The sequence below is a fragment of the Clarias gariepinus genome, chromosome 1 (genome assembly GCF_024256425.1).
Source record: "Clarias gariepinus isolate MV-2021 ecotype Netherlands chromosome 1, CGAR_prim_01v2, whole genome shotgun sequence".
NCBI classification, from domain to species: Eukaryota; Metazoa; Chordata; class Actinopteri; order Siluriformes; family Clariidae; genus Clarias; species Clarias gariepinus.
The window spans coordinates 50,265,001-50,290,064 of record NC_071100.1 but is presented as its reverse complement, the minus strand read 5'-3'; the positions used below and the strand labels follow the sequence as shown (position 1 = coordinate 50,290,064).

General features: G+C 44.4%; 1 protein-coding gene across 5 annotated transcripts in view; it reads right to left on the bottom strand.

Annotated features, from left to right (window-relative positions):
• Nucleotides 1–1,548: 1,548 nt before the first annotated feature.
• Nucleotides 1,549–25,064, bottom strand: part of dpp6b (dipeptidyl-peptidase 6b) — a 106,592-nt gene continuing 83,076 nt past the window's right edge. For all 5 annotated transcript variants that reach the window (XM_053502567.1, XM_053502558.1, XM_053502541.1 and 2 more), the window contains exons 9-26: nt 23,250–23,404; nt 20,805–20,902; nt 20,577–20,703; nt 20,407–20,445; nt 19,859–19,966; nt 15,823–15,914; nt 15,615–15,662; nt 15,302–15,414; nt 14,161–14,214; nt 12,565–12,663; nt 12,389–12,458; nt 8,915–9,109; nt 8,706–8,760; nt 7,417–7,534; nt 4,497–4,555; nt 4,297–4,369; nt 4,124–4,197; nt 1,549–3,626 (exon numbers count right to left, since the gene is read on the bottom strand). In XM_053502567.1, the coding sequence (XP_053358542.1) occupies nt 3,477–3,626; nt 4,124–4,197; nt 4,297–4,369; nt 4,497–4,555; nt 7,417–7,534; nt 8,706–8,760; nt 8,915–9,109; nt 12,389–12,458; nt 12,565–12,663; nt 14,161–14,214; nt 15,302–15,414; nt 15,615–15,662; nt 15,823–15,914; nt 19,859–19,966; nt 20,407–20,445; nt 20,577–20,703; nt 20,805–20,902; nt 23,250–23,404 (1,727 nt within the window). In that variant the 3' untranslated portion in view covers nt 1,549–3,476. The remainder of the gene's footprint in view (nt 3,627–4,123; nt 4,198–4,296; nt 4,370–4,496; nt 4,556–7,416; nt 7,535–8,705; nt 8,761–8,914; nt 9,110–12,388; nt 12,459–12,564; nt 12,664–14,160; nt 14,215–15,301; nt 15,415–15,614; nt 15,663–15,822; nt 15,915–19,858; nt 19,967–20,406; nt 20,446–20,576; nt 20,704–20,804; nt 20,903–23,249; nt 23,405–25,064) is intronic.

The following is a 25,064-nucleotide window of genomic DNA, read 5'->3' as shown; positions in this document are numbered from 1 at the left end:
AATTGTCGGGCGTCTGTAAGGATCGTACGCTCTCCTGAAACAATATGACACGGAACACATACACACCTTGTTTCTCTTCCTGCATTCCACTTTGGTCTTAACACTTTATTTAAAAATAAAAAATAAGAAAAGAAAATGCAAGAAAGAAAAAAAATTAATTTTTTTGCATTTCACTGTTGGAGGTTTGTGTGGAGTAACTGCAGCGTCCGTCTCCCGTCTGCTCTGTGCTGTGTGTAAAGGACCAGACCATGTGCATCATCTCAAGGGGGGGAGGGGGGAGGAGAGAGTGTGTGTGTGTGTGTGAGAGAGAGTGAATGTGTGTGTGTGTGTATGTGAGAGAGATGTTTTTCTATCATGCCTTGTTTGCTACAGATGTGGACAAATAAAACACTGGAAAAAAAAAAGTGCTTTCTGTCTCAGCCGGAGTGTGTGTGTGTACTTTCTCTTTTGCTGTCTCTTTCTCTTACACACACACACACAGTCTCTACAGTCACCTGTGGGCGACAAATGCCATGCAGCACATTTCAATAGCATTTAATTGGGATAATAATAATTAAAAGTTATGATAAACCCATCCTTGCTTTTTACCTAAAAACAGTAGAGTAGTAGAGGCGGAGCCTCATAAGTTAGAAGAGGTTTTTTTAAAGATAAGTTTTTTAAAGGGAACAAAACTATAAAATTTTATGGTAAACATGCGCACAGCGTTTAAAGTTCAAAACATTTTTAATGTAAAGTTTTAGCATCGAAGTCATTTCAAATCCATTTTTAATATAAAAAAACTGAATTGTGATTTAAGCGGCACAGCGGTGTAGTGGTTAGTACTGTCACCTCGGACCTCCGGTGTCTGGGGTCAATTTCCCCCCTCGTAGTCTGTGTGCCTGTGGGGTGTGTGTTCTCTCCCCGTGCTTGGTGGGTTTCCTCCCACAGTACATAGACATGCAGATTAAGTTAATTGGCGTTCGCAAACTGCTCGTTGTGTGCGTGTCCTTTAAAAGCAGTGAATCATGCTTACATCAAAACAAAAAATTATTTTTTTTAACCAGAAATTAACAAAAACTAATGTTTTGCTGTAAAAAAAAAAAAAAAAAATATATATATATATATATATATATTTCAAGTGTTAAAATAAACCCCAAATTGGATGGGTTTGTCAACAGTCACACAATAAGTCAAAGCCGTCAGATTAATTTCCTGATGGTGTTGACAAAATTCCACGTTCTGCTGAATAAATTCTGAAACGTCTGTTTTTGCGTAATTTCCTAGATGCATATTTAATGTGCTTGCAATTCATTAATTTATTTAAAAATGGTGAAAATGACAAAGGACACTTCATCAAATAATATAATTTTAACTAAGATAATCTATGATCTTATGATACTGAGTGGAGTTTATAAAATTAATCATAATCAAATATTAATTATTTATGAATTTCAGAGGAAAACACTGTATTATGTGCTGGACCTTTTTTTGTTCCAGTTCTCAAAATGACTGATATGCATGTGTGTGTGTGTGTGTGTGTGTGTAAGTGTAAAAAACAGTGAGGTCAAAAACAGTGCCAAGAGTTTAATCAACACCATTTTAAAACTGCATTCTCACACTTCACCACTAGATGACACAAGAGCGCTGTTCCTATTAAACTCCGATGTCTTTTTTTTTTCCACATTTGAGTTACTGATCCAGTTTGAGATATTGATATGAATTATTTAATCACTTAATAAAACAGTGTAAAGTCAGTTGTTTTGGTGCAACATGAAGCTTTAAATGTCATGTTTAACCTATTGCGCCGCTCAGCATGTTAGCGAGCTACTGAATAAGTCATGGTGAAAAGCTTTCTGGTGAAGTGCGCGCGCACACACACTCACACACAAAACAAACACACACAAGCTTTCAAAATGCTTTATGTACAAGTTCTGCACATCAGGAAACAAAACAGCTGGAGTGTAATTTACAGCTGGAGCGCCGGCGTTTCTCTCGGCACGCGAACATCGACGTGGAACACGACAGACACGTTCAGGCTGTGTGAGGTCACACACCACGACAATACAGAGGAGAAGGAAAGGAAAAGAAAAACAAACACTTGCTAGCATGCTGGATTAAAAACAAACAAACAGGAAGCTGACGTTCTGTACGCGGGGGGAAAGTTCTCGGAGACTCGCTGAGCGTCGGGAGAGCCGCGTGTGTGTGTGAGAACCACAGGGGAAATGTTAATTATTACTAACGGTGGAGCTAGGCCATATGATCGCGCAACAACTGCTAGCGAGCGACAAGCAGTTCTCTTTTCTAGCGCTGGACGTTCGTCACGTGTCGTTCTTTGTAGTAAATGTGAAACATCTCCGACGCTCTACTTGTTCTGCGACTTTTGAGTTAGTCGTCGTATGCGTCAGCCTGGATTTACACACACACACACACGCACGCTTTTGTTTGGAGTCCGTGGTGTTGGGTGTGTTACAGGTTTACTCCAGTAAGGCACAGTAACTAAAACAGTCACATCGCTGCTTTTATCCCTCGCTCTCTCTCACTCACTCGCCGATCGCTAACGTGACAGAACACGAGGTCGCGCCCTGACCCTGGACTGCAAGCTGCTCCGAGACATTTATTATTACTGGACTGGAACAGGACGATCTGAGGGACGACAAAAAAAACAAGAAACGATTTAAATAACCGCCTCGGCGTTAGCGTATGTCCCGGGATCCGCGGCGCGTCACGGCACTTTTGCACTGAAGCTACGAGACTTATCAAGCTGCTGCAACTCTCTTACGGCTTTTGTTAGCAGTGTTAGCTCTTCCGCAGGTCCCATCTCGTGTTTCGTTAGTGCTGTTCTTTAGGACTCCGCTCTTTTAGGCTCCGCCTTAGAAAGCTTAAAACTAAGTAAGTTGTAGCGACGTGAAATCTAACAGCTGAGGTTAAAATTAAACCTGCTGAGTGTTTATAAACTTTTTTTTTTCTTTCTCGAAGCGGAAGATTTCAGGCGAGACGGATGTCTGTGACATGTTCGCGTATGTCTCGTCGCTTCAGTGCCAAAGTGAAGACAGGAACGTGACGATGTTTTAGCGGTAAAAGATGAACACTGGTTACATAAGAAACTCTGTAAGTTTGCTACAGTTTAGTGATTTGTGCTGCGATTAAACGTTTAACAAGCTAATAATTAACACATCTGGAGAGTACGGAGCGCTTCATAACTAAGGATGTCCCGCAGGAAGCCGTGGTTTATGTGTTGTGCTCTATTGATCCTCCGCTGCATCACTACCGGCTCAGTCCACACGAGGGCGCTGTACAGCGTCTTCAGGTAGGAAGGTGAGGGAGAAACTCGCCCCTCAGTCAGACACCCGGGCTACGAAGGCGAGCCGCGCCCGGTCCATGCAGATGCTCCGCCCCCAATCGAGATGACGACGACAAGGATGATAGGATGATGAGGATGAAGAATAACACGATGCAGGTTTTTTATTTTCAGGGAAGCAGTTTGTGTTCTCGTGGTTTTAGCTGTCGTCCTCGTCCTCCTGCTCCAGCTCGTCCTCAGGGACGACCTCCGGCGGTCTGAAGCACGTCTCGAAGAAGCCGACGAGCGACTGGTCCAGGTGTTGCCGAGATGCCTCCGAGTGCAAAAAGTGCCCCTCGTCAGGGTAGATCTGGACAGGACAGAGGGGGCGGGATTAGTTACACAGGTCAGCAGTGGGCGTGGCCTGGCGGGTATATTATGCTAGCTTCTGAACTTTTTCATTCACAGGTTTTGTCCGGGCTTCGTTCTCAGACTAGCGTAACTGTGCGCGCGATCTCCGCTGCTTTCTCATAGCTTTAAGTTTTCTCCTTAACATCTGGAGACGTTTTTTCTTTTAAAAAACTTACTGCATACGAAAAAACATCAAACTGTGTGCACATACACACACAGTATAATCAGTCTAAGGAATTATTTTTTTGCTAAGGTAATTGAAAACATCACTACTTTAATTTGCATAAACCAGAGAATCGAGTAAAAAGCCTTCGCTTGCTTTGCCGCTCGTTAAACGCTCAGTTAACCGCTATTTTTCCTAACATCATGCGTGAAAATATTTCTGATGCAGTACCAATTTAACAGCTAATTATATTATTCTGCCACACACACACACACACACACTCTGTATCTTACCTGCAGCGTGTAATTAGCCTTTTTGTTTATTAAATAGTTGATGAATTTGGCGGTGTGCTGGAAGTGGACGTTTTCTGTGAACACAAGAAGACGAGTGTCGCTCATTAAGTCATTTTAATTATAAAGGGGGGAGGAAGAGGAAGATGAGGAAGAGGACGAGACGTCAGACTCACCATCCGCTGTGGGGTGAATTATTAAAAAGTTCTTGTCCTCTAGCTGACCTGCTCGATGAGCCAAACTCGACATCTGGGAAAGGAGAGAGAAAACACACCGTCATGGAATGAAGAAGAGAGAGAGAGGTGTTTGTGTGTGTGTGTGTGTGTGTGTGTGTGAAAAAGAGAGAGAGCGAGAGAGGTAACAGTAAGTGATTTACCTCATACACTCTGGGATTGGATCGAGGAGATCCCAAATAGCGCTCGGAGAACGCAGAGGCTGTGAGAACAACACAGAGATTAGACACGTTACTGAAATAACAGTGTGATGATGTGGAGTGTGTGATGATGTGTGTGTGGAGTGTGTGATGATGATGTGAAGTGTGTGTGTGTGTGTGGAGTGTGTGATGATGTGGTGTGTGTGTGTGGAGTGTGTGATGATGATGTGAAGTGTGTGATGATGTGGAGTGTGTGATGATGATGTGGAGTGTGTGATGATGTGGAGTGTGATGATGATGTGGAGTGTGTGATGATGATGTGAAGTGTGTGATGATGTGGGTGTGTGTGTGGAGTGTGTGATGATGATGTGGAGTGTGTGATGATGATGTGTGTGTGAAGTGTGTGATGATGTGGAGTGTGTGATGATGTGGTATGTGATGATGATGTGGAGTGTGTGATGATGTGGTATGTGATGATGATGTGGAGTGTGATGATGCGGAGTGTGTGATGATGTGGAGTGTGTGATGATGTGTGTGTGGAGTGTGTGATGATGATGTGAAGTGTGTGTGTGGAGTGTGTGATGATGTGGTGTGTGTGTGTGGAGTGTGTGATGATGATGTGAAGTGTGTGATGATGTGGAGTGTGATGATGATGTGGAGTGTGTGATGATGATGTGAAGTGTGTGATGATGTGGAGTGTGTGTGTGGAGTGTGTGATGATGATGTGAAGTGTGTGATGATGATGTGAAGTGTGTGTGTGTGGAGTGTGTGATGATGATGTGGAGTGTGTGATGATGTGGTATGTGATGATGATGTGGAGTGTGTGTGTGTGTGTGTGGAGTGTGTGATGATGATGTGGAGTGTGTGATGATGTGGAGTGTGTGTGTGGAGTGTGTGATGATGATGTGGAGTGTGTGATGATGATGTGGAGTGTGTGATGATGATGTGGAGTGTGTGATGATGATGCGGAGTGTGTGATGATGATGCGGAGTGTGTGATGATGATGTGGAGTGTGTGATGATGTGGAGTGTGTGATGATGATGTGGAGTGTGATGATGTGGAGTGTGTGTGTGTGGAGTGTGTGATGATGCGGAGTGTGTGATGATGATGCGGAGTGTGTGATGATGATGCGGAGTGTGTGATGATGATGTGGAGTGTGTGATGATGTGGAGTGTGTGATGATGATGCGGAGTGTGTGATGATGATGCGGAGTGTGTGATGATGATGTGGAGTGTGTGATGATGTGGAGTGTGTGATGATGATGTGGAGTGTGTGATGATGATGTGAATTGTGTGTGTGTGGAGTGTGTGATGATGATGTGAAGTGTGTGTGTGTGTGTGGAGTGTGTGATGATGATGTGGAGTGTGTGATGATGATGTGGAGTGTGTGATGATGATGTGGAGTGTGTGATGATGATGTGGAGTGTGTGATGATGATGTGGAGTGTGTGATGATGTGAAGTGTGTGATGATGATGTGGAGTGTGTGATGATGATGTGAAGTGTGTGATGATGATGCGGAGTGTGTGATGATGATGTGGAGTGTGTGATGATGATGTGGAGTGTGTGATGATGATGTGGAGTGTGTGATGATGATGTGGAGTGTGTGATGATGATGTGAAGTGTGTGATGATGTGGAGTGTGTGATGGTGATGTGAAGTGTGTGATGATGATGTGAAGTGTGTGATGATGTGGAGTGTGTGATGATGATGTGGAGTGTGTGATGATGATGTGGAGTGTGTGATGATGATGTGAAGTGTGTGTGTGTGTGTGGAGTGTGTGATGATGATGCGGAGTGTGTGATGATGATGTGGAGTGTGTGATGATGATGTGGAGTGTGTGATGATGATGTGGAGTGTGTGATGATGATGTGGAGTGTGTGATGATGTGGAGTGTGTGATGGTGATGTGAAGTGTGTGATGATGATGTGAAGTGTGTGATGATGTGGAGTGTGTGATGATGATGTGGAGTGTGTGATGATGATGTGGAGTGTGTGATGATGATGTGAAGTGTGTGATGATGTGGAGTGTGTGATGGTGATGTGAAGTGTGTGATAATGATGTGGAGTGTGTGATGATGATGTGGAGTGTGTGTGTGTGGAGTGTGTGATGATGATGTGGAGTGTGATGATGTGGAGTGTGTGATGATGATGTGGAGTGTGTGTGTGTGGAGTGTGTGATGATGTGGAGTGTGTGATGATGATGTGGAGTGTGTGATGATGATGTGGAGTGTGTGTGTGTGGAGTGTGTGATGATGATGTGGAGTGTGTGATGATGATGTGGAGTGTGTGTGTGTGTGGAGTGTGTGATGATGATGTGGAGTGTGTGATGATGATGTGGAGTGTGTGTGTGTGGAGTGTGTGATGATGATGTGGAGTGTGATGATGTGGAGTGTGTGATGATGATGTGGAGTGTGTGATGATGATGTGGAGTGTGTGTGTGTGGAGTGTGTGATGATGTGGAGTGTGTGATGATGATGTGGAGTGTGTGATGATGATGTGGAGTGTGTGATGATGATGTGGAGTGTGTGATGATGATGTGGAGTGTGTGTGTGTGGAGTGTGTGATGATGATGTGGAGTGTGTGATGGTGTGATTAGTTCCTGTCATAAAGCAGCACAGTGTTTTATTCCTCTCACGCTAGAGCCGCAACACTTTCTCTTTATTTACACTTAAAGCAAACCTCAGAGCTCCTCCCCTTTACACTCCCTTTATTTCACTCCTCCTCCTAACACACCGTTTCAGTGTCTATAGTGTAAATGAGCTCCTCCTGAGCCACGCCCCTTTAGAGAACAGCAGAGCTGAGCAACAAGAAATGAAGTGAACATGAAAGTTCTGCTGCCGTGGTATAAGTGGAATAAAACCCTGCTGCTGTGGGTCGACACTCAGCTCCAGGCCGGCGGTGGTCAGAGTGCTGGACGTGATTTACCGTACAGGCTGAAGTCGGTGATGGGCGAGACGGCCGCGCCGCATTTAAACTTAAAGTTGTGCTTAAAGAGCGAGTCCTCGGAGCTCAGCAGGAGGGTCGCCAGGTAACCACCGTACACCTGCAGTGGGACAAACAGAAAGACGATCAGATCCAGGACGAAACCTACAGTAACACACACATACACACACACACACACACACACACTGACCAGGGACTGAGGGGAATAATTCACTCGAATCTAAAACGAACCCTGTCCTGCTGCACCACACGTCCACACTTCATTATTACATTATCATTAACGAACGATTCTTTTTGTTTGCTTGTTTGTTTAATCGCGCTCTTAGTTTAGGTTTCTCCTGTAAATTAAAGCTGGCATACACTCGTACTTTAGCATACGAGTTTAATCCACCCGGAGACGAGTTCTTAAGGTGAAATGTTGTATTGTGAAACACATTGTCTCATAGGAAATAATGTTAATGCAGGTAATCCGTTCCAACCACCCAAAAATTACCAATATTACTAATTTTAACACTATATCATATTTCTTGCATATAAAAAATATAATTGCCCGACCCAAACCTGCATCGGCGTTCACGTTCCCTGCTAACACCACCGACGTCTGAGCGCTAACGCATGCTTTTAATCAAACCTGGTTTTTAATCCCTCTCTCTGTTTGGTTTAGTCTCCGGTGGATGTTTAAGATCTACGAGTGAGTTTTAATAATTCATCTTCAGCACAGCACCATGCTGCTTCCTCTCCACTCGAGCAGATCTTCCCTTCTCTTCTCTTCTCTTCTGTTCTCTTCTGTTCTCCGGTAACAAGCTGCAGATTGGCTCCAATTATCTCTGCTTTCAAACAAACCACTTTAAGCGCTCTTGAGGAACGCGCTCTCTGCAGGACGTGTGTGTCTGCGTCTGCTTCTGAGAAACATACGTATGAAACAGCTCGCTGATAAGGTGGTGTGTGTGTGTGTGTGTGTGTGTGTGTGTGTTTTATAGGAGGAGTAACTGAGGAGAACATTAAAAGTTGCACATGAATCTGACATATTTACATCAGCCACGTTATGAAGCCCAGTTTGTTCTTTACATAAATATGGGAAAATGTATTAGTTACTTTATTGGAAACAATCTGAAATTGACACAGATTTAAGAAGAGCACTGAATCACTGCAGGTCTTCAAAAAGGCCTCAGACCCCTAAGGGTTAAGGAGAGAGAGAGAGAAAATAGTGTGTGTGTGTGTGTGTGTGTGTGTGTGTGTGTGTGTGTGTGTGTGAGGTCAGCTGCACTCACCCGTCCGTACACACCGATCCTGGTCTTGTCGATGTACGCCGCTTTAGTTATGATGCTGTGAAGATAAAGAGCAGCGCTCACACAGACATCCCATAATAGTGTCACTGAGGGGGCGGGGCTAATACTGTTCAATTGATATGATTTAAGATGCAAGACCACAAATTGAAACAACTGTGTGTGTGTGTATAAGCGTATGTGTGTGTGTGTACCTGAGCGCCTCCAGCTGGTCGATCTCCTCGAACTCTCCGAGCTTCCTCTTGACCCGGTGCAGCAGGTTGGTGCCCTGGAAGCCGCTGCCACGCCCGTCGAATCGCATCACGATGGTGCTGTAGGAGCTCACCAACACCGTCGCCCAGTCCACCTGGAACTGCTCCGTCACCATCTGACCACCGGGGGTGCCGTCACTGTCTCACACACACACACACACACACACACACACACACACACACACACACCTGTTACTAACCCTCTGTCCTACTGAGATAAAAATATAAGTTTAATTGATTAAACCTGAAGACGTTAAACAAGTAAACTAATTAACGAATAAATAAATAAAACCGTCACACTGTTCTAATATTACGATTAACACTTTGAGGAAGAAGATGGTGGACTTTTTGTATGTCCTGCTTTCTGTGGTGTATGTGTGTGTGTTTCCTCCCTGTGATGTTCTGCCCTGCTCTAAAAACAGCCCGAGTGTGTGAGCAGCAGAAGCGCTGCGGCACTGTCTCGTGTCTCTGCTCCAGATCAGCAGCATCTCAGTGGGGTTCAGGACGTTGAGCTGCTGCAGTGTTCAGAGGAAATCCTTCACGCTTCACAGACACTTTCTGAAGCTCCAGCCTCATTATCACCATCACACCGCTCGATTACGCAGCTTGTGGAAGCGCAAACCCAAACTATTAAGAGATAAAGAGGATCACACCAGTGCTTCCCCTCACACCATACCTCCGCTGGCCTCATATACCCCCCCCCCCACTACTCTTCCCCCTGACCCACCACTCTTTCCCTCGCCCCCCCCCCCACCCTTCCCCTTACCCCCTCCGCCACTCCTTCCCTTACCCCCCCACTCTTCCCCTTACCCCCCCCACTCTTCCCCTTACTCCCCCACTCTTCCCCTTACCCCCCCACTCTTCCCCTTACCCCCCCCACTCTTCCCCTTACTCCCCCCACTCTTCCCCTTACCCCCCCCCACTCTTCCCCTTACTCCCCCACTCTTCCCCTTACCCCCCCACTCTTCCCCTTACTCCCCCACTCTTCCCCTTACCCCCCCACTCTTCCCCCTACTCTTTCCCTTCCCCACCACTCTTCCTCTTAACCCCACTCTTCCTCTTACCCCCTCCGCCACTCTTCCCCTTACCCCCTCTGCCACTCCTTCCCTTACCCGCCACTCTTCCCCTTACCCCCTCCGCCACTCTTCCCCTTACCCCCCCACTCTTCCCCTTACCCCCAACTCTTCCCCCCCCACTCTTTCCCTTTCCCACCACTCTTCCCCTTACCCCCCCACTCTTCCCCTTACCCCCCCACTCTTCCCCTTACCCCCAACTCTTCCCCCCCACTCTTTCCCTTTCCCACCACTCTTCCCCTTAACCCCACTCTTCCCCTTACCCCCCCACTCTTCCCCTTACCCCCCCACTCTTCCCCTTACCCCCAACTCTTCCCCCCCACTCTTTCCCTTTCCCACCACTCTTCCCCTTAACCCCACTCTTCCCCTTACCCCCCCACTCTTCCCCCTACTCTTTCCCTTCCCCACCACTCTTCCTCTTAACCCCACTCTTCCTCTTACCCCCTCCGCCACTCTTCCCCTTACCCCCTCTGCCACTCCTTCCCTTACCCGCCACTCTTCCCCTTACCCCCTCCGCCACTCTTCCCCTTACCCCCCCACTCTTCCCTTTCCCACCACTCTTCCCCTTACCCCCCCACTCTTCCCCTTACCCCCCCACTCTTCCCCTTACCCCCCCACTCTTCCCCTTACCCCCAACTCTTCCCCCCCACTCTTTCCCTTTCCCACCACTCTTCCCCTTAACCCCACTCTTCCCCTTACCCCCCCACTCTTCCCCTTACCCCCCCACTCTTCCCCTTACCCCCAACTCTTCCCCCCCACTCTTTCCCTTTCCCACCACTCTTCCCCTTAACCCCACTCTTCCCCTTACCCCCCCACTCTTCCCCCTACTCTTTCCCTTCCCCACCACTCTTCCTCTTAACCCCACTCTTCCTCTTACCCCCTCCGCCACTCTTCCCCTTACCCCCTCTGCCACTCCTTCCCTTACCCGCCACTCTTCCCCTTACCCGCCACTCTTCCCCTTACCCCCCCACTCTTCCCCTTACCCCCCCACTCTTCCCCTTACCCCCAACTCTTCCCCCCCCACTCTTTCCCTTTCCCACCACTCTTCCCCTTAACCCCACTCTTCCCCTTACCCCCCCACTCTTCCCCTTACCCCCAACTCTTCCCCCCCACTCGTTCCCTTTCCCACCACTCTTCCCCTTAACCCCACTCTTCCCCTTACCCCCCCACTCTTCCCCCCACTCTTTCCCTTCCCCACCACTCTTCCTCTTAACCCTACTCTTCCTCTTACCCCCTCCGCCACTCTTTCCCTTACCCCCTCCGCCAATCTTCCCCTTACCCCCTCTGCCACTCCTTCCCTTACCCGCCACTCTTCCCCTTACCCCCTCCGCCACTCTTCCCCTTACCCCCCACTCTTCCCCTTACCCCCCCCACTCTTCCCCTTACCCCCAACTCTTCCCCCCAACTCTTCCCCCCCACTCTTTCCCTTTCCCACCACTCTTCCCCTTAACCCCACTCTTCCCCTTACCCCCCCACTCTTCCCCTTACCCCCCCCACTCTTCCCCTTACCCCCAACTCTTCCCCCCCCACTCTTTCCCTTTCCCACCACTCTTCCCCTTAACCCCACTCTTCCCCTTACCCCCCCACTCTTCCCCTTACCCTCCCCACTCTTCCCCTTACCCCCAACTCTTCCCCCCCACTCTTTCCCTTTCCCACCACTCTTCCCCTTAACCCCACTCTTCCACTTACCCCCCCACTCTTCCTCTTACCCCCTCCGCCACTCTTCCTCTCACCCCCTCCGCCACTCTTCCCCTTACCCCCTCCGCCACTCTTCCCCTTACCCCCTCCGCCACTCTTCCCCCCCACTCTTCCCCTTCCCCCCTCCGCCACTCTTCCTCTCACCCCCTCCGCCACTCTTCCCCTTCCCCCCTCCGTCACTCTTCCCCTTACCCCCTCCATCACTCTTCCCCTTTCCCCTCCCCACTCTTCCCCTTACCCCCGTACTTCCTTCCTAACCCCCCCAAACCTTTGCCATAACCCCCCACCACTCTTCCACTTACTCCCCCCACTCTCCCCCCCACCCCACTCTTCTGTTTAGGTGTCACCTTTTAAATAAAACAGCAAATATAAAAGGTAAAAAAAAAAGAAGCTTTTTATTTTTCCTTAGTGCTGGTTCATAATCCGACAAAACAATAAAACACAGCGAGTCAGGATTAATGTTTTGTGCCGCTGCTCTCTGATCAGGTGCGGAAAAAAAAACCATTGACACCAACATTAAACATTAACGTCTCTGATGTTGTGGAGACCTTTATGTGATGTTGATGTCTGGCCGGCAGCATTTAGATGATGTCCGTTGACAAAATGACTGTGTGTGTGTGTGTGTGTGTGTGTGTGTGTGTCTTACACCAGCAGCAGTAAGGGGTAATGTGCCGTGTCTGTGAACGCTGCAGGTTTCAGGATCTGGATGGTCAGAGCTGTGAAGAAAATCATACTGTTATCATGGCTCATCTCACTCTCTCTCATACACACACACACACACACACACGGTGTGTATATTAAGACTGATGGTGAGGAGCATACTGTAGTCATCGATGATGATCTCCTGATACTCCACTCGGGGCATCTGCATGTTGCTGATGGTGGAGTTCAGCACCTCGTTCATCTCCACGTCCAGCAGCTCTGAAACAGATCGCGCTTTAGATCAGACTTCAGACATTAGACTGGACATAACCAGCTTGTCGAGACTCCTGGAACTATAACATCATCACTCCATCAGTTCCATTCTTAACTTATTTCACACGGAACCTCAGAGGAACCTGAGAGGAACTTTAGCCATTTCTCTGTGTTGACCTTCACTCACTCTGTATCTCTGCGCTCTGATTGGTCACATGGTGTTGATTAATTCTCTTGAACAGCAGCACTGCCTGTAGCCCAGCTTTATATGAATGCACTAATTCCAATACATTACGGTTTCCATAGCAACAGCAGCTTCACAGTGGCATTTGCAGAGAAGTCGATTCTTTCTTGCACCTTTGACTTGTGATTTTTCTTTCTTGCTTTATTCAATTCTCTTTTCCTTCTGACCTTCAGGTACACATGATACTTTCTTTTTCTTGTCCCTCATGCCTGCTTTTTTTTTTTTTCTCTTACCCTTCTTGCTTTTTTTCTTGCTCGCTTCTTACATTTTTATTCTTCCAGTTATTTGCTTCCTTTATTGTCCTTTTTTGTTTTTCTCGCAGGCTTGCTTTGCTGTCTCTTTTCCCACACATACTTTCATTCTTCTTCCTCCCTTTACTTTTCTTTTGACTTTTCCTCCCTTTTCTTACTTAGTTACTTCTTTCTTTTTTGCATGCTTGTTTAAATCATTGTTCTTTTTCCCTTCTTACTTGCTTTCTTCTTTTTCTTGCATATTCTTCTTGTTCTTGCTCCTTTCGTTTCTTACATGCTTTCTTCGTCTTTCTCTCTCTCATACTTTTTTTTTTCTTTTTCTAACTTTACTTCTTAATCTCTTACTTGCTTCCTTTTCTGGTCATTTCTTTTTCTTGCATCTTTCTTTATTTCTTCTCTTTCCAGTTTTTTCTTTCCCTCCACAGTAACGGCTCACCCACAGGACCGTACGCGGCTGATGTTGACTTCCGACAGGTGAAGTTTTCTGTAACTCGTTTAGCGTGTATGGAAGGAGTCTCCAGTGTCACTCTATAAGCTGTAGCTTTAAGTTTACTGAAACTTTCAGGAAGAAGAAATTTACAGTTTAAATGTTAGTTTTTCCCTGTTACATGATGACTGGTGTAAATAAAAACAGAGACCCACCCGTTTCCTAAAAAGCCTTGTGTGTGTGGTGTTGTTTAATATACAAAAACTCTAATCTTTGTATTTCTTAGGTTCATCATTTAAATGAATCTCTCAGGACGTTCCCAGGTGGTGCTCTGTTGGTGACTGGTTTCAGAGTCGCTCGGCTCTGATTGTGTGAATCAGATCAGATATGCCCTTATCACCCCCTCCCTCCCCCCAAACCCCCCCGGGATAGAAGCGCAGTGACTTTGTTTCCATGGCGACCGTACTGCGGCAATCACGTGATGTTTAAGTTCAGGTGACAAAGAGAGAATAAGAAAAAAACGTTATTATTTTTAAAAAGGTTTTGCTGGTTTTAAACAGGATTAAAGAAAGGACACTCACTCTCGTAGAGTCCGTCTCGGGTGCTGTAGACGGCCGTGTAGGGAACCGAGGGACCTGGAGAGGAGGGAGAAAGAGACTCGTGTCGACACACCGGCTGTGTTGGCGTTTAATCAGTCATAATCAGTGAGAACGATTCAGCATCTTACAAAACGATTCAGTAATGATTCAGGGTGCAACTCGGAAACCATGACGCATCCCTTCATAAAAGATTTGACTTATAAATGACTGAGCTCGAGACTCACACTACGATCCATTCAGACACCACGCACTGCATGACTGAAGGGCAATTTTTTAAACAATTCATTCTGCCGCTTCCAAACGATCCGCTGTGAAACTGTACAATTTGCGAATGAATCATCAAACAACTCACTTCACTTCTGAATTGGAAATAAATCAGAACAGAACTTGAAAACCCACCAGCGTCACCCTGTGAGCCCGAGAGAGCTGATTGTGCGTGTGTGTGTGTGTGTGTGTGCGCTTTCAGTTTTACGGTCTCACACTGTCGATTAATTACAGCCCTGTGTTTTGTCTCAGAGGGCTCCGGATCGTCTCCGGGTTTCGCTCTAAGTGCCACATTATGGAGTTAATAAGCTGAACTCGGGGCAGCGGATCCGGCTAAGCAGATCAGTGACCATGGCAACCGGGGCCGTACCGCGCTGACCAAAACCACAACATGGAGGAATTGATGATTAACGTAACTCTGAGCATCGAGGAGGCCCCACGTCGGTCTACATTCAATCAAACCAACAATGAGAGGCAGCTTTTCCTTAACGCCATCAGAGCGCCGTAAAGAAGACAAACGCTAAAGAAATTGTGTTCAGCTTTAAAATAACTCACTAAATAATTCGCTTTGGATATCGTATAAATGATTCACTAAACTATTCAGCGTGCCATTTTTAAATGATTCACCAAATACTGTAAATGATTCCGTAAAAACATCACGAAAACAAATCGTATGAACGACTCGGTGAGTAATTAAGCGACTTGTGACCGATCAGTGAACACGTCAGTCTGCCGATTCAGCACGTGACACGACTGATTCACGGCATAACCGTGTGATCTCTCGAGCCCAGGACGCCGTGTGAAGAGCGGCCCATCTCCGGCTCTGGTGCTGGGGGGGGAACATGGGAACGTCTCTGACCTTTACAGTTGAGGAGGAAGTAGTTGGCGTCGGGGCTGAAGGAGCCGCTGACGAAGCCGCAGCTGAACTCGCAGGACAGACAGCGGCGGTTAAATGAGCCTGTGGTGTACGCGCTGAAACACAACACGCCGTGATATTTAAAATAAGGTTAAGATGGAATTATTTAAAAACTGTAAACATCACAGCTAGGTACAGTGTTTATCTAATTATCAGAGCGGTTCTGCTTTCATCTTTGGACATGTTTTCATTTTCATTTCACAATATTTTTGTGCCAGAGCGTGGCTGGTGTGACAGTCGGACCAGAGGAGCGTACCTGTACAGGTGGCGTCGCTTCGGGTTGTCCTCTGTGCTCAGGAAGTACCTGCGGATCACACCAGCGCACCGTCAGACTGGGTTAGATTAGACTACCTCACACACACACACACACACTGTCTCATCCAGCTAGCAGCTAGCTAACCAGAATACACACGCTACAAGCTAATGATGTGTGTGTGTGTGTGTGTGTGTTAGTGGCTGCTTACACCAGCTGTGTGTCCTCATCGTACGCTAAAATCTCTGTCACGTCCCAATCACCTGACGTCAGCGACTGCAGTGTGTCTGAGCTACTGTTGAGCTGAAACACACACACACACACACACACACACACACACATTCAGTAAGATTAACTGAAAGCTGAAGAGCATGTACTGTATGTACATATGTGTGTGTGTGTGTGTGTGTGTGTATGAGTGTGTGTGTATATATGTGTGTGTGTATATGTGTGTGTGCGCATGTGATTGTATATATATATATGTGTGTGTGTATATGTATGTGTATGTGTTTATGTGTACTGGATACAGCTACATACACCAGCCTCGGTTAACTGGTAGAGGAGGAGGCGTCGCAGTTATTCACAATGATAATTTGACTATCGTACAAAAACACGGACACAAATTTAATTCATTTGAAATTCTTTATAGTAACATAAGTGTATTTAACTATATTAAGTCAGCTCAGTCGATCCCGCTAATTGTCATTTACAGACCTCCAGGGCCGTACTCGGAATTTCTTAGTGAATTTGCAGATTTCTTCTCAAACCTAGTCGTTTCTGTAGACAAAGTGTTAATTGCTGGAGATTTTAATATTCATTTTGAAAACCCAGAAGACCCTCTAAGAACTGCATTTATGTCTATACTGGACTCGGTAGGAGTAAATCAGTGTGTAGTAGGACCCACTCATAAAGCAGGTCACACTTTAGATTTAATAATATTATTCGGATTAAGTATAAGAAATTTATTCACAATTCCACTATCTGAAGTTATCTCAGATCACTATCTTGTCTCAATTCAAGTGTGTCACAGTAATAATGTACGCACAGCGCCGCGCTACCGTATGAAACGTACATTCACATCAACTACCAAACAGAGTTTTATCAGTAATCTCCCAGAGTTCCCAACTTCGATTAGATCACCGTCTGACCCCACAGAACTCGATCAGGCGACTGAATATTTGGAGTCGACATTTCTCTATACCTTAGATAATGTAGCTCCAGTTAAAAGTTTTTAGAGCTTAAAAGAAATTAGAACGTAAATGGCGTCAAACTAAATTGTTAGTATTTCAAATAGCATGGAAGGAGAGCATCCTGAACTATAGAAAAGCTCTTAGTGTAGCTAGATCAACATATCTCTCCTCTCTTATAGAAAATAACAAAAATAATCCAAGATTCTTATTTAATGCTGTAGCCAAATTAACCAGAAATAAGACCACTGCAGAAATCTCCACAACAACATCATGCAATAGTGAGGACTTCATGAACTTTTTTAATAATAAAATTGTAAATATTAGGCATAAAATTGAGGTTTTGAAACCGAACAATGTAATTGATGCAGATGTTAATCTAGCCATGTCAGACCAGAACCTAGAATACTTTACTCCCCTTGAAGAGAATGAACTAATTTCACTCATCTCTTCTTCAAATTCATCAACCTGTATATTAGATACTGTACCGACACATTTTCTTAAACAGATAGTACCAGCAATAACAGAACCCCTGTTGAGAATAATTAATTCTTCACTCAGCATTGGATATGTTCCAAAATCTTTTAAATTAGCAGTTATTAAACCAATTATAAAGAAACCTGACCTCGACCCCTGTCAGCTGTCCAATTACAGACCAATATCAAACCTCCCCTTTATCTCTAAGATTCTGGAAAAGATAGTAGCGGAGCAGCTATGCTCATATATACATAGAAATGGCATAAATGAACTGTATCAGTCAGGATTAAGGCCTCATCACAGTACAGAGACAGCACTCGTTAAAGTAGTAAATGACATTCTATTATCCTCTGATCAGGGTTGTGTAACTATGCTTGTATTACTTGACCTCAGTGCAGCTTTTGACACCGTTGATCATAGTATTCTTCTTCACAGATTAGAAAATGTAGTGGGAATTAAGGGTACAGCCCTCTCCTGGCTCAAATCCTATCTGACCCATCGTTATCAGTATGTAGACTTAAATGGTGATTATTCTGCATGTTTTCTAGTGGAGTTTGGCGTTCCGCAGGGTTCAGTTTTAGGTCCACTGCTTTTTTCCCTTTACATGCTTCCTCTGGGCAACATAATCCGTAAGCATGGTATTAGTTTTCATTGTTATGCTGATGATACACAGTTATATGTCTCAGCAAAACCTGATGAGAAAAAACAGCTTACTAAAGTTGAGCAATGTGTGCAGGACATAAGAAATTGGATGCTAATTAACTTCCTAATCTGGATAAGACAGACGTTCTAGTCATAGGACAGCTAGAAGTAAGATTTTAGATCACACCGTACCTTTAGTTGGCCTTTCTGTTCCATCAAATGCAACAGTAAAAGACCTCGGTGTGATTATAGATTCCAGCCTTTCATTTGAAGCTCATGTAGATAATATTACCAGGATAGCATTCTTTCACCTCAGAAATATTGCGAAGAAAAGAAATTTTTGCTAAACGATGCAGAAAAACTAGTTCATGCTTTTATCACCTCTAGGTTGGACTATTGTAATGCCTTACTGTCTGGTTGTTCAACTAGGCATATAAACAAGCTTCAGCTAGTCCAGAATGCAGCAGCGAGAGTCCTCACTAGAACCAGAAGATATGAGCACATCACCCCTATCTTATCTTCACTCCATTGGCTCCCTGTGAAATTTCGCATTGATTTTAAAATACTACTTTTGACGTATAAAGCATTAAATGGTCTCGCGCTGCAGTATCTGAGTGAACTGCTAGTGTCTTACGATCCGCCACGCCTACTTCGATCAAAGGATGCAGGCTGCTTGTCAGTACCGCGTATTATGAAAACTACAGATGGGGGCGGAGCTCCCAAAGTTATGGAATAGTCTTCCAAATAGTGTTCGGGACTCAGACACAGTCTCAGTGTTTAAGTCCAGGCTAAAAACCTATTTATTTAGCCAAGCATTTTTATAAATAGATTAGCCTTAGGTAAAGGAGCAGATCTGGGGGACTCGTGGACGTAGAGTATTATGGTGAACTGGTATGTTTGGATGCTGTCTTCCTCACTCTCATTGATCACTCAGGTTTGCTGACGATGAGGTGATTGTTTGCTTTACATGTCAGGAAGCCCTCATGTTTGTGTTTCCTTCTGGCTCCTCCCTTTTAGTTATGATGTCATAGTTAGTCCTGCCGGAGTCTCTGCTTGCACTCTACAGTTAATATACATTCACATTATACATTGTGTGACTGTGACCATACCTAACTGCCATCTCTCCTCTTCTTCTCTTTCCCCCCCTCTTCCTTTTTCCTCTCTCCTCCTGTCTCCCCCTTTCACTCTTTCTCTCTCTCTGTCGAGCTACACATGTCGTTCCTGAGCTGCCAGTGATCCAGACTCCCTCTGCCCTCCGGACCTGTCTGACCCATCCTGGTGCCCCGCTTCTGGTTGGAGATCTCATCACATGGATGCCCCGTGTGTCTCTCTGGGATGCGTCTGGTGTCTGGGGATGATTCTCTCTACCTAGAAGACGGTTCTGGCCTCGACTGGTGTTGGCAACTGTTTCTCTGAGGACTTGACTGGTTAATAGTTCAGGACTGGAACTTCATACAAGTCTACCTGGGTTTTCAATAACTACCTGGACTCCATATTAACATCAATTAACATCAGCTATTATAGCTGAACTACCAGCCTCCAAACACACAGTATGGGTGCAGATCAATCCCTTATATCTGTTATCACCCAGATGAGGATGGGTTCCCTGTTGAGTCTGGTTCCTCTCAAGGTTTCTTCCTATTACCATCTCAGGGAGTTTTCCCTTGCCACTGTCGCCCTCGGCTTGTTCACCAGGGACAAACTGACCATCTTGATTCATACACATTCACATTCCATACAAACTTAAATAATTCTTCTGATTGTGTAAAGGTGATTTGGGACAATGCCAATTGTTAAAACACTATACAAATTTGATTTGATTTAATGGAATTGAATTGTACGTGTGTGTATATATGTCTGTGTTTGTGTGTATATATGTGCGTATGTGTACGTGTGTTTATATGAGTGTGTGTATATATATATAATGTGTGTGTGTGTTACCTGTGAGGTGGACATGGAGATGTGGTAGAACTTGCCCCTCCCCCCCTGTGGCACTGCGCGGGTGAAGAAGAACCTGAGTCCGTCTCTGGAGAACAGCGGAGCTTCGTTCTGTGTGAAATAACAGAAAACACACACACACACACACACACACACTCAGACAGAGTAATGCACACACACACACAATACACTCCAACAAGGTAACACACACACACACACCATCTGACACAGTAACACTAAACACGATGTTCTTCATCTTTTCTTTTCCTCACATCCTCCTTTATAACCTTCTCTTTCCTAAATCTCTCTTTTTCCCGTCTGTTGTTAAAATAATTGAGTAAAGAACGGAGGAACGACAGACCGCGGCTCCATCACCACACATCTCCTTACATTCTTTCTTTTTTCTCCCTTTATTTCCTTCATTTATCCAATTTTCTTTCTCTCGTCCTCTTTCCCTTCCATCTTTATTTCCATCCGTCTCTCCTGCTTTTCTGTTTTTATTGTGTGTGTGTGTGTGTGTGTGTGTGTGTGGTGAAGGTGCAGTGACTCACCTGCCTGTGCAGCCAGCTCTCACTCTCGTCCTCATGTTTCTGAAACAACCAGCACACAGAAACCGCTTACACACTTCTCTAAATGCCAACAAACACACACACACACACACACACACACACAGGTGAGGGAGAGAGGTGAGGGGTGAGGGGTCAGGGTTGAGGGGTGAGACCTTGGTGCAGATGCCGGTGGTGGCTTCACACAGGGTGAGGATGGAGTTGTTCTGCGCGCGGTTCAGCCAGTTGATGGCGAGTTTGGTGCTGGTGGCCCACTTCACCATGGTGATGTAATACTCCTTCCTGTAAGAGAAACACGCCTCCGTCACCAGCTCGCCCCACATCTCAGCCACGCCCCTCCCGCCCCCACACCACGGTGTCACAGCGGACGCTAAGCGACTGACCCGATCCGGGGGTCCTCGGGCTTCTTCATGCGCACGGTGTGGAGTGGCCCGTTCAGACTCACCACCGACACCGACACCTCCGGGTTCTCCTCTCCGGCCTGCATACGGACAAACACAGCACACCTTCAGGACCGACAAGAGACAACGTCACGCCACGCACCGCCGTAGCGTCTTTACCCAGAAGCCTCATCAGGTCACATGGACAAGGAGATACGTTAGCTTTGTACTTTAAATTGCTTTCCTTGTAAAAACTTGTGTAGGGATAGTGAATCCCACTTTCTGCGATGTGACTGGCTATCACAGTCTAGTCGATGATTGGTTGGAGTCTCTTAGTCGATGATTGTCTAGTCAGTCTAGTCGATGATTGTCTAGTCAGCCTAGTCGATGATTGTCTAGTCAGCCTAGTCGATGATTGTCTAGTCAGCCTAGTCGATGATTGTATAGTCAGTCTAGTCGATGATTGTCTAGTCAGCCTAGTCGATGATTGTCTAGTCAGTCTAGTCGATGATTGTCTAGTCAGTCTAGCCGATGATTGTCCAGTCAGTCTAGCCGATGATTGTCCAGTCAGTCTAGCCGATGATTGTCCAGTCAGTCTAGCCGATGATTGTCTAGTCAGTCTAGCCGATGATTGTCTAGTCAGTCTAGGCGATGAATGTCCAGTCAGTCTAGCCGATGATTGTCTAGTCAGTCTAGCCGATGATTGTCTAGTCAGTCTAGGCGATGAATGTCCAGTCAGTCTAGCCGATGATTGTCTAGTCAGTCTAGCCGATGATTGTCTAGTCAGTCTAGCCGATAATGGTCTAGTCAGTCTAGCCGATGATTGTCTAGTCAGTCTAGCCGATGATTGTCTAGTCAGTCTAGGCGATGAATGTCCAGTCAGTCTAGCCGATGATTGTCTAGTCAGTCTAGCCGATGATTGTCTAGTCAGTCTAGCCGATAATGGTCTAGTCAGTCTAGCCGATGATTGTCCAGTCAGTCTAGCCGATGATTGGTTGGAGTCTCTTAAAGAGACGGACTTAAAGCTAAAGATGCATCGAGTGCAAATCTTTTTTTTCTTCTAAGATCTAAAATTGACATTACACACGAACATTTTTGCAACTTTCTGTAAATAGAAATTACATTTTTTTTATAAATATACATATACTGTATACGATATATAGTGAAACACATTTTCAATTCATGTAAATGCAGATAATCCCTTCCAGCCGCCCAAAAATATTACCAATTTCCAACACTATAATCATATCTTTGCATATAAAAACAGTCGAAACAATTTTAAAATACATGTAAATGAAGTAAAATATGAAAGAAATAGACATTACATCTCTAATTTATGATTCCTCTCGGCACCGGCTGCTTCAAAACCCAAACTCAAAGCGTCTCCCTTTTCTTCTTGCTATCGTCCTTGCTAACATTCTTGAACCCGCGGCTGTGACTTCACTAAATCTTACACAAAATAGAAAAAACCCACAAAACCCCACAAAACCTAGAAAACCCCAATGTAAACTGGCTTCTCTTGGCTTTCCACTGACGCAAACAAGTTTTAAATGGATGGACACGTGACCCAGCCTGGGTCGGTCGGGTCGCTCGTAGGCGGAAAATGCTGCGTATGTCGAGGGAATTTCTTGCTAAAGTTTAAGTTGTTAGAGTGAAAACACGTGAGACGAACGTCCGTATGTAGATGTACCGCTGTGTGTGTGTGTGTGTGTGTCAGCGTCAGTCTAAACCCCCTTCTGTATGAGTTATAAATGAGATTGTGGTTAATGTGAGGATTGTTTATTTTGTCTAATGAATAAAGAACGACCTGCAGGTTTTATTTCCCGCTTTTCCCCTTCCTCATCCCTTTAAAGTCTCCGTACATTATTAACTGTTTTTTTTTTTTCTGTACGTTTCTTTCACGCCACGTCAGGCTGTTCTTAAACGTGTCTAATGGTGGTCGTCTCACAGGAGAAACTAAATCACACTATAGCTTAACTCTGACCTTCCTCTCTCATTCTGCTCTCAGCCTGTCAGCACTTACACACGGTACGAGCTTGACGTTACGCTAAACTCTGAAGCTGCAGTCGTTAAAAGAAGTTTGTGGTATTTAAAGCCATGCAGGAGGTTTTGTTTAAAAAGGTCAGCAGTTAAAAGGAAATGTCTCCTTATTAAGAACACCAGCTCCACTAAAGCTCCATCTCTCCAATTCTCTTTCTGCTTCCATTTTTAGGATGGACATGTCTGTAACTCCTCACACACACACACACACACACACACAGAGGAAGGAGAGTCAGATTAAAAGATCTGATTATGTAAATGAGCGGTGAGTCTCGTGTCTCTGAGCGTCGCTGTCTCACTCTAAAACACTCGGCTGCAGTGTGATCAGTCCCTTGTGTCTCCCTAAAAGACTCTTCTCCTGCTCGTGTGTGTGTGTGTGTGTGTGTGTGTGTAGGCTACAGAGCTCACTTTGGGGTAGCGGTACTCCTGGGCGCCGGGGTACAGGCCCCCCGTGAACATGGGCAGCTCCATCTTGGGCACCTGAGTGTCGTCGATGGTGGCGTAGGCGAGTCTGAGGCCGTCCGGGGACCACCAGTGTGCGGCGCGAGACCTGAAGATCTCCTCTGGACAAAACACACAAACAGCTCGATCCATCAACACCGCCATGAATAACGAGCAGCGATGAGGTAACAACACACACGCGCGGAAACTATCAGTAAATAATCGAGAACTGGCGGTCGATGAATCATATCAGTTATAAATAAACACATGATTAGCTAATTAATAAACATGTAATAAACAAATAAAGCTGACATAAAACAAAACAAAAAAATATTAATTAACCAATAAATTAATAACATTAACACGTCTATTAATTGTTTAAAAATAAATAGTTTTAAAAAATTAACTTAAATTTAAAAAGGAAACAAATAAGTAAAATCATTAAATAAGGAAAAAAATACTCATATTTAATAAATAACAAAAACAATAAAATATACCAATGATGAACATATAAATCAAGTAATTATTCTGTCAAATAATTATATATATACTTATTAAATGAAAATAAATATATTATGAATTATCCAACAAGATAATTAATCAATTGACCAACTAATTATCAAAATAATAAATAAATACATAAATTTAAAAAAGTATTGTTTACTAAGTTATATAAACAACATATATTATATTATATTATATTATATTATATTATATTATATTATATTATATTATATTATGTATTAATTTAGGGCAACAAGTAAAAAAATTATACAATCAATAGGTAGATAAATAGTTAAATAAATGCATAAGTTAATTAATCAAATATAATAAATAAACTAATGATTATGCAGACAAATGAATAACTATAAATGAAACATCAATAAAGTAAAATCATTTTATATATTTATAAAATACAAATATAAATAAATAATGAAGTTTTTAACAAATCAATTATACATATGAAATAATAAACAAACAGCTAATTAACTGATCAACTAATTGTTTTTAAATAAATAAATACTTAAACATATTAATTCAATTAGTGAATTAAAAATGGTTAAATAATTGATAATTGGTACATTACAAGAATTAATCAAATCAACAAAAAATGATTGAGTTGACTAATTAATATACAAGTCCACCTAAACAAAAACAAATATAAAATAAATAAAAGTATATAGATGAATAAATGAAAAAAAGTTGATTTGATTAATTGGTTAAAATGATGACAAAAAAATTAATACAACATAGTAAACACAAAGATAAATCAATAAATATGAATACAAATAATTATTTAACAACAGTTAATTAATGTTGGACGTAACTAACTAATTAATCGTTAAGTAATTAACAGTAAATAAACGAGTGCAGACACACTGAGGCGCGCGGCCGGTTGGGGATTTTTCTCAAGGACAAACTCCTCGACCTTTAAACACGAACCCGAGGAAACGCTGCAGGTCCCGAATCGTGAATTCTCTGATAGATAAAAAGCTCTTAAAGTTGAAAGGTCATGGTGTGAATTAGACCAAATTGCAGATATGAGCGCTGGCGTGAAGGTGGTAGTGGTGTGTGTGTGTGTGTGTGTGTGTGTGTGATTTATTGCCCTCATTCGCTGGTGCTTCTCCGCCTCGGGAGCTCGATCCATCACGACACAAACCCGAGCGAACCTGGTCACGCGCTAGTGAGTGTAAAACACGCCCGTGTGGAGGTGGAGACGTGTCTCTCTCTGAGGCTCGCTCGCTGATTACGGGACAATAACACACCGCCGAGGTCCCGGTG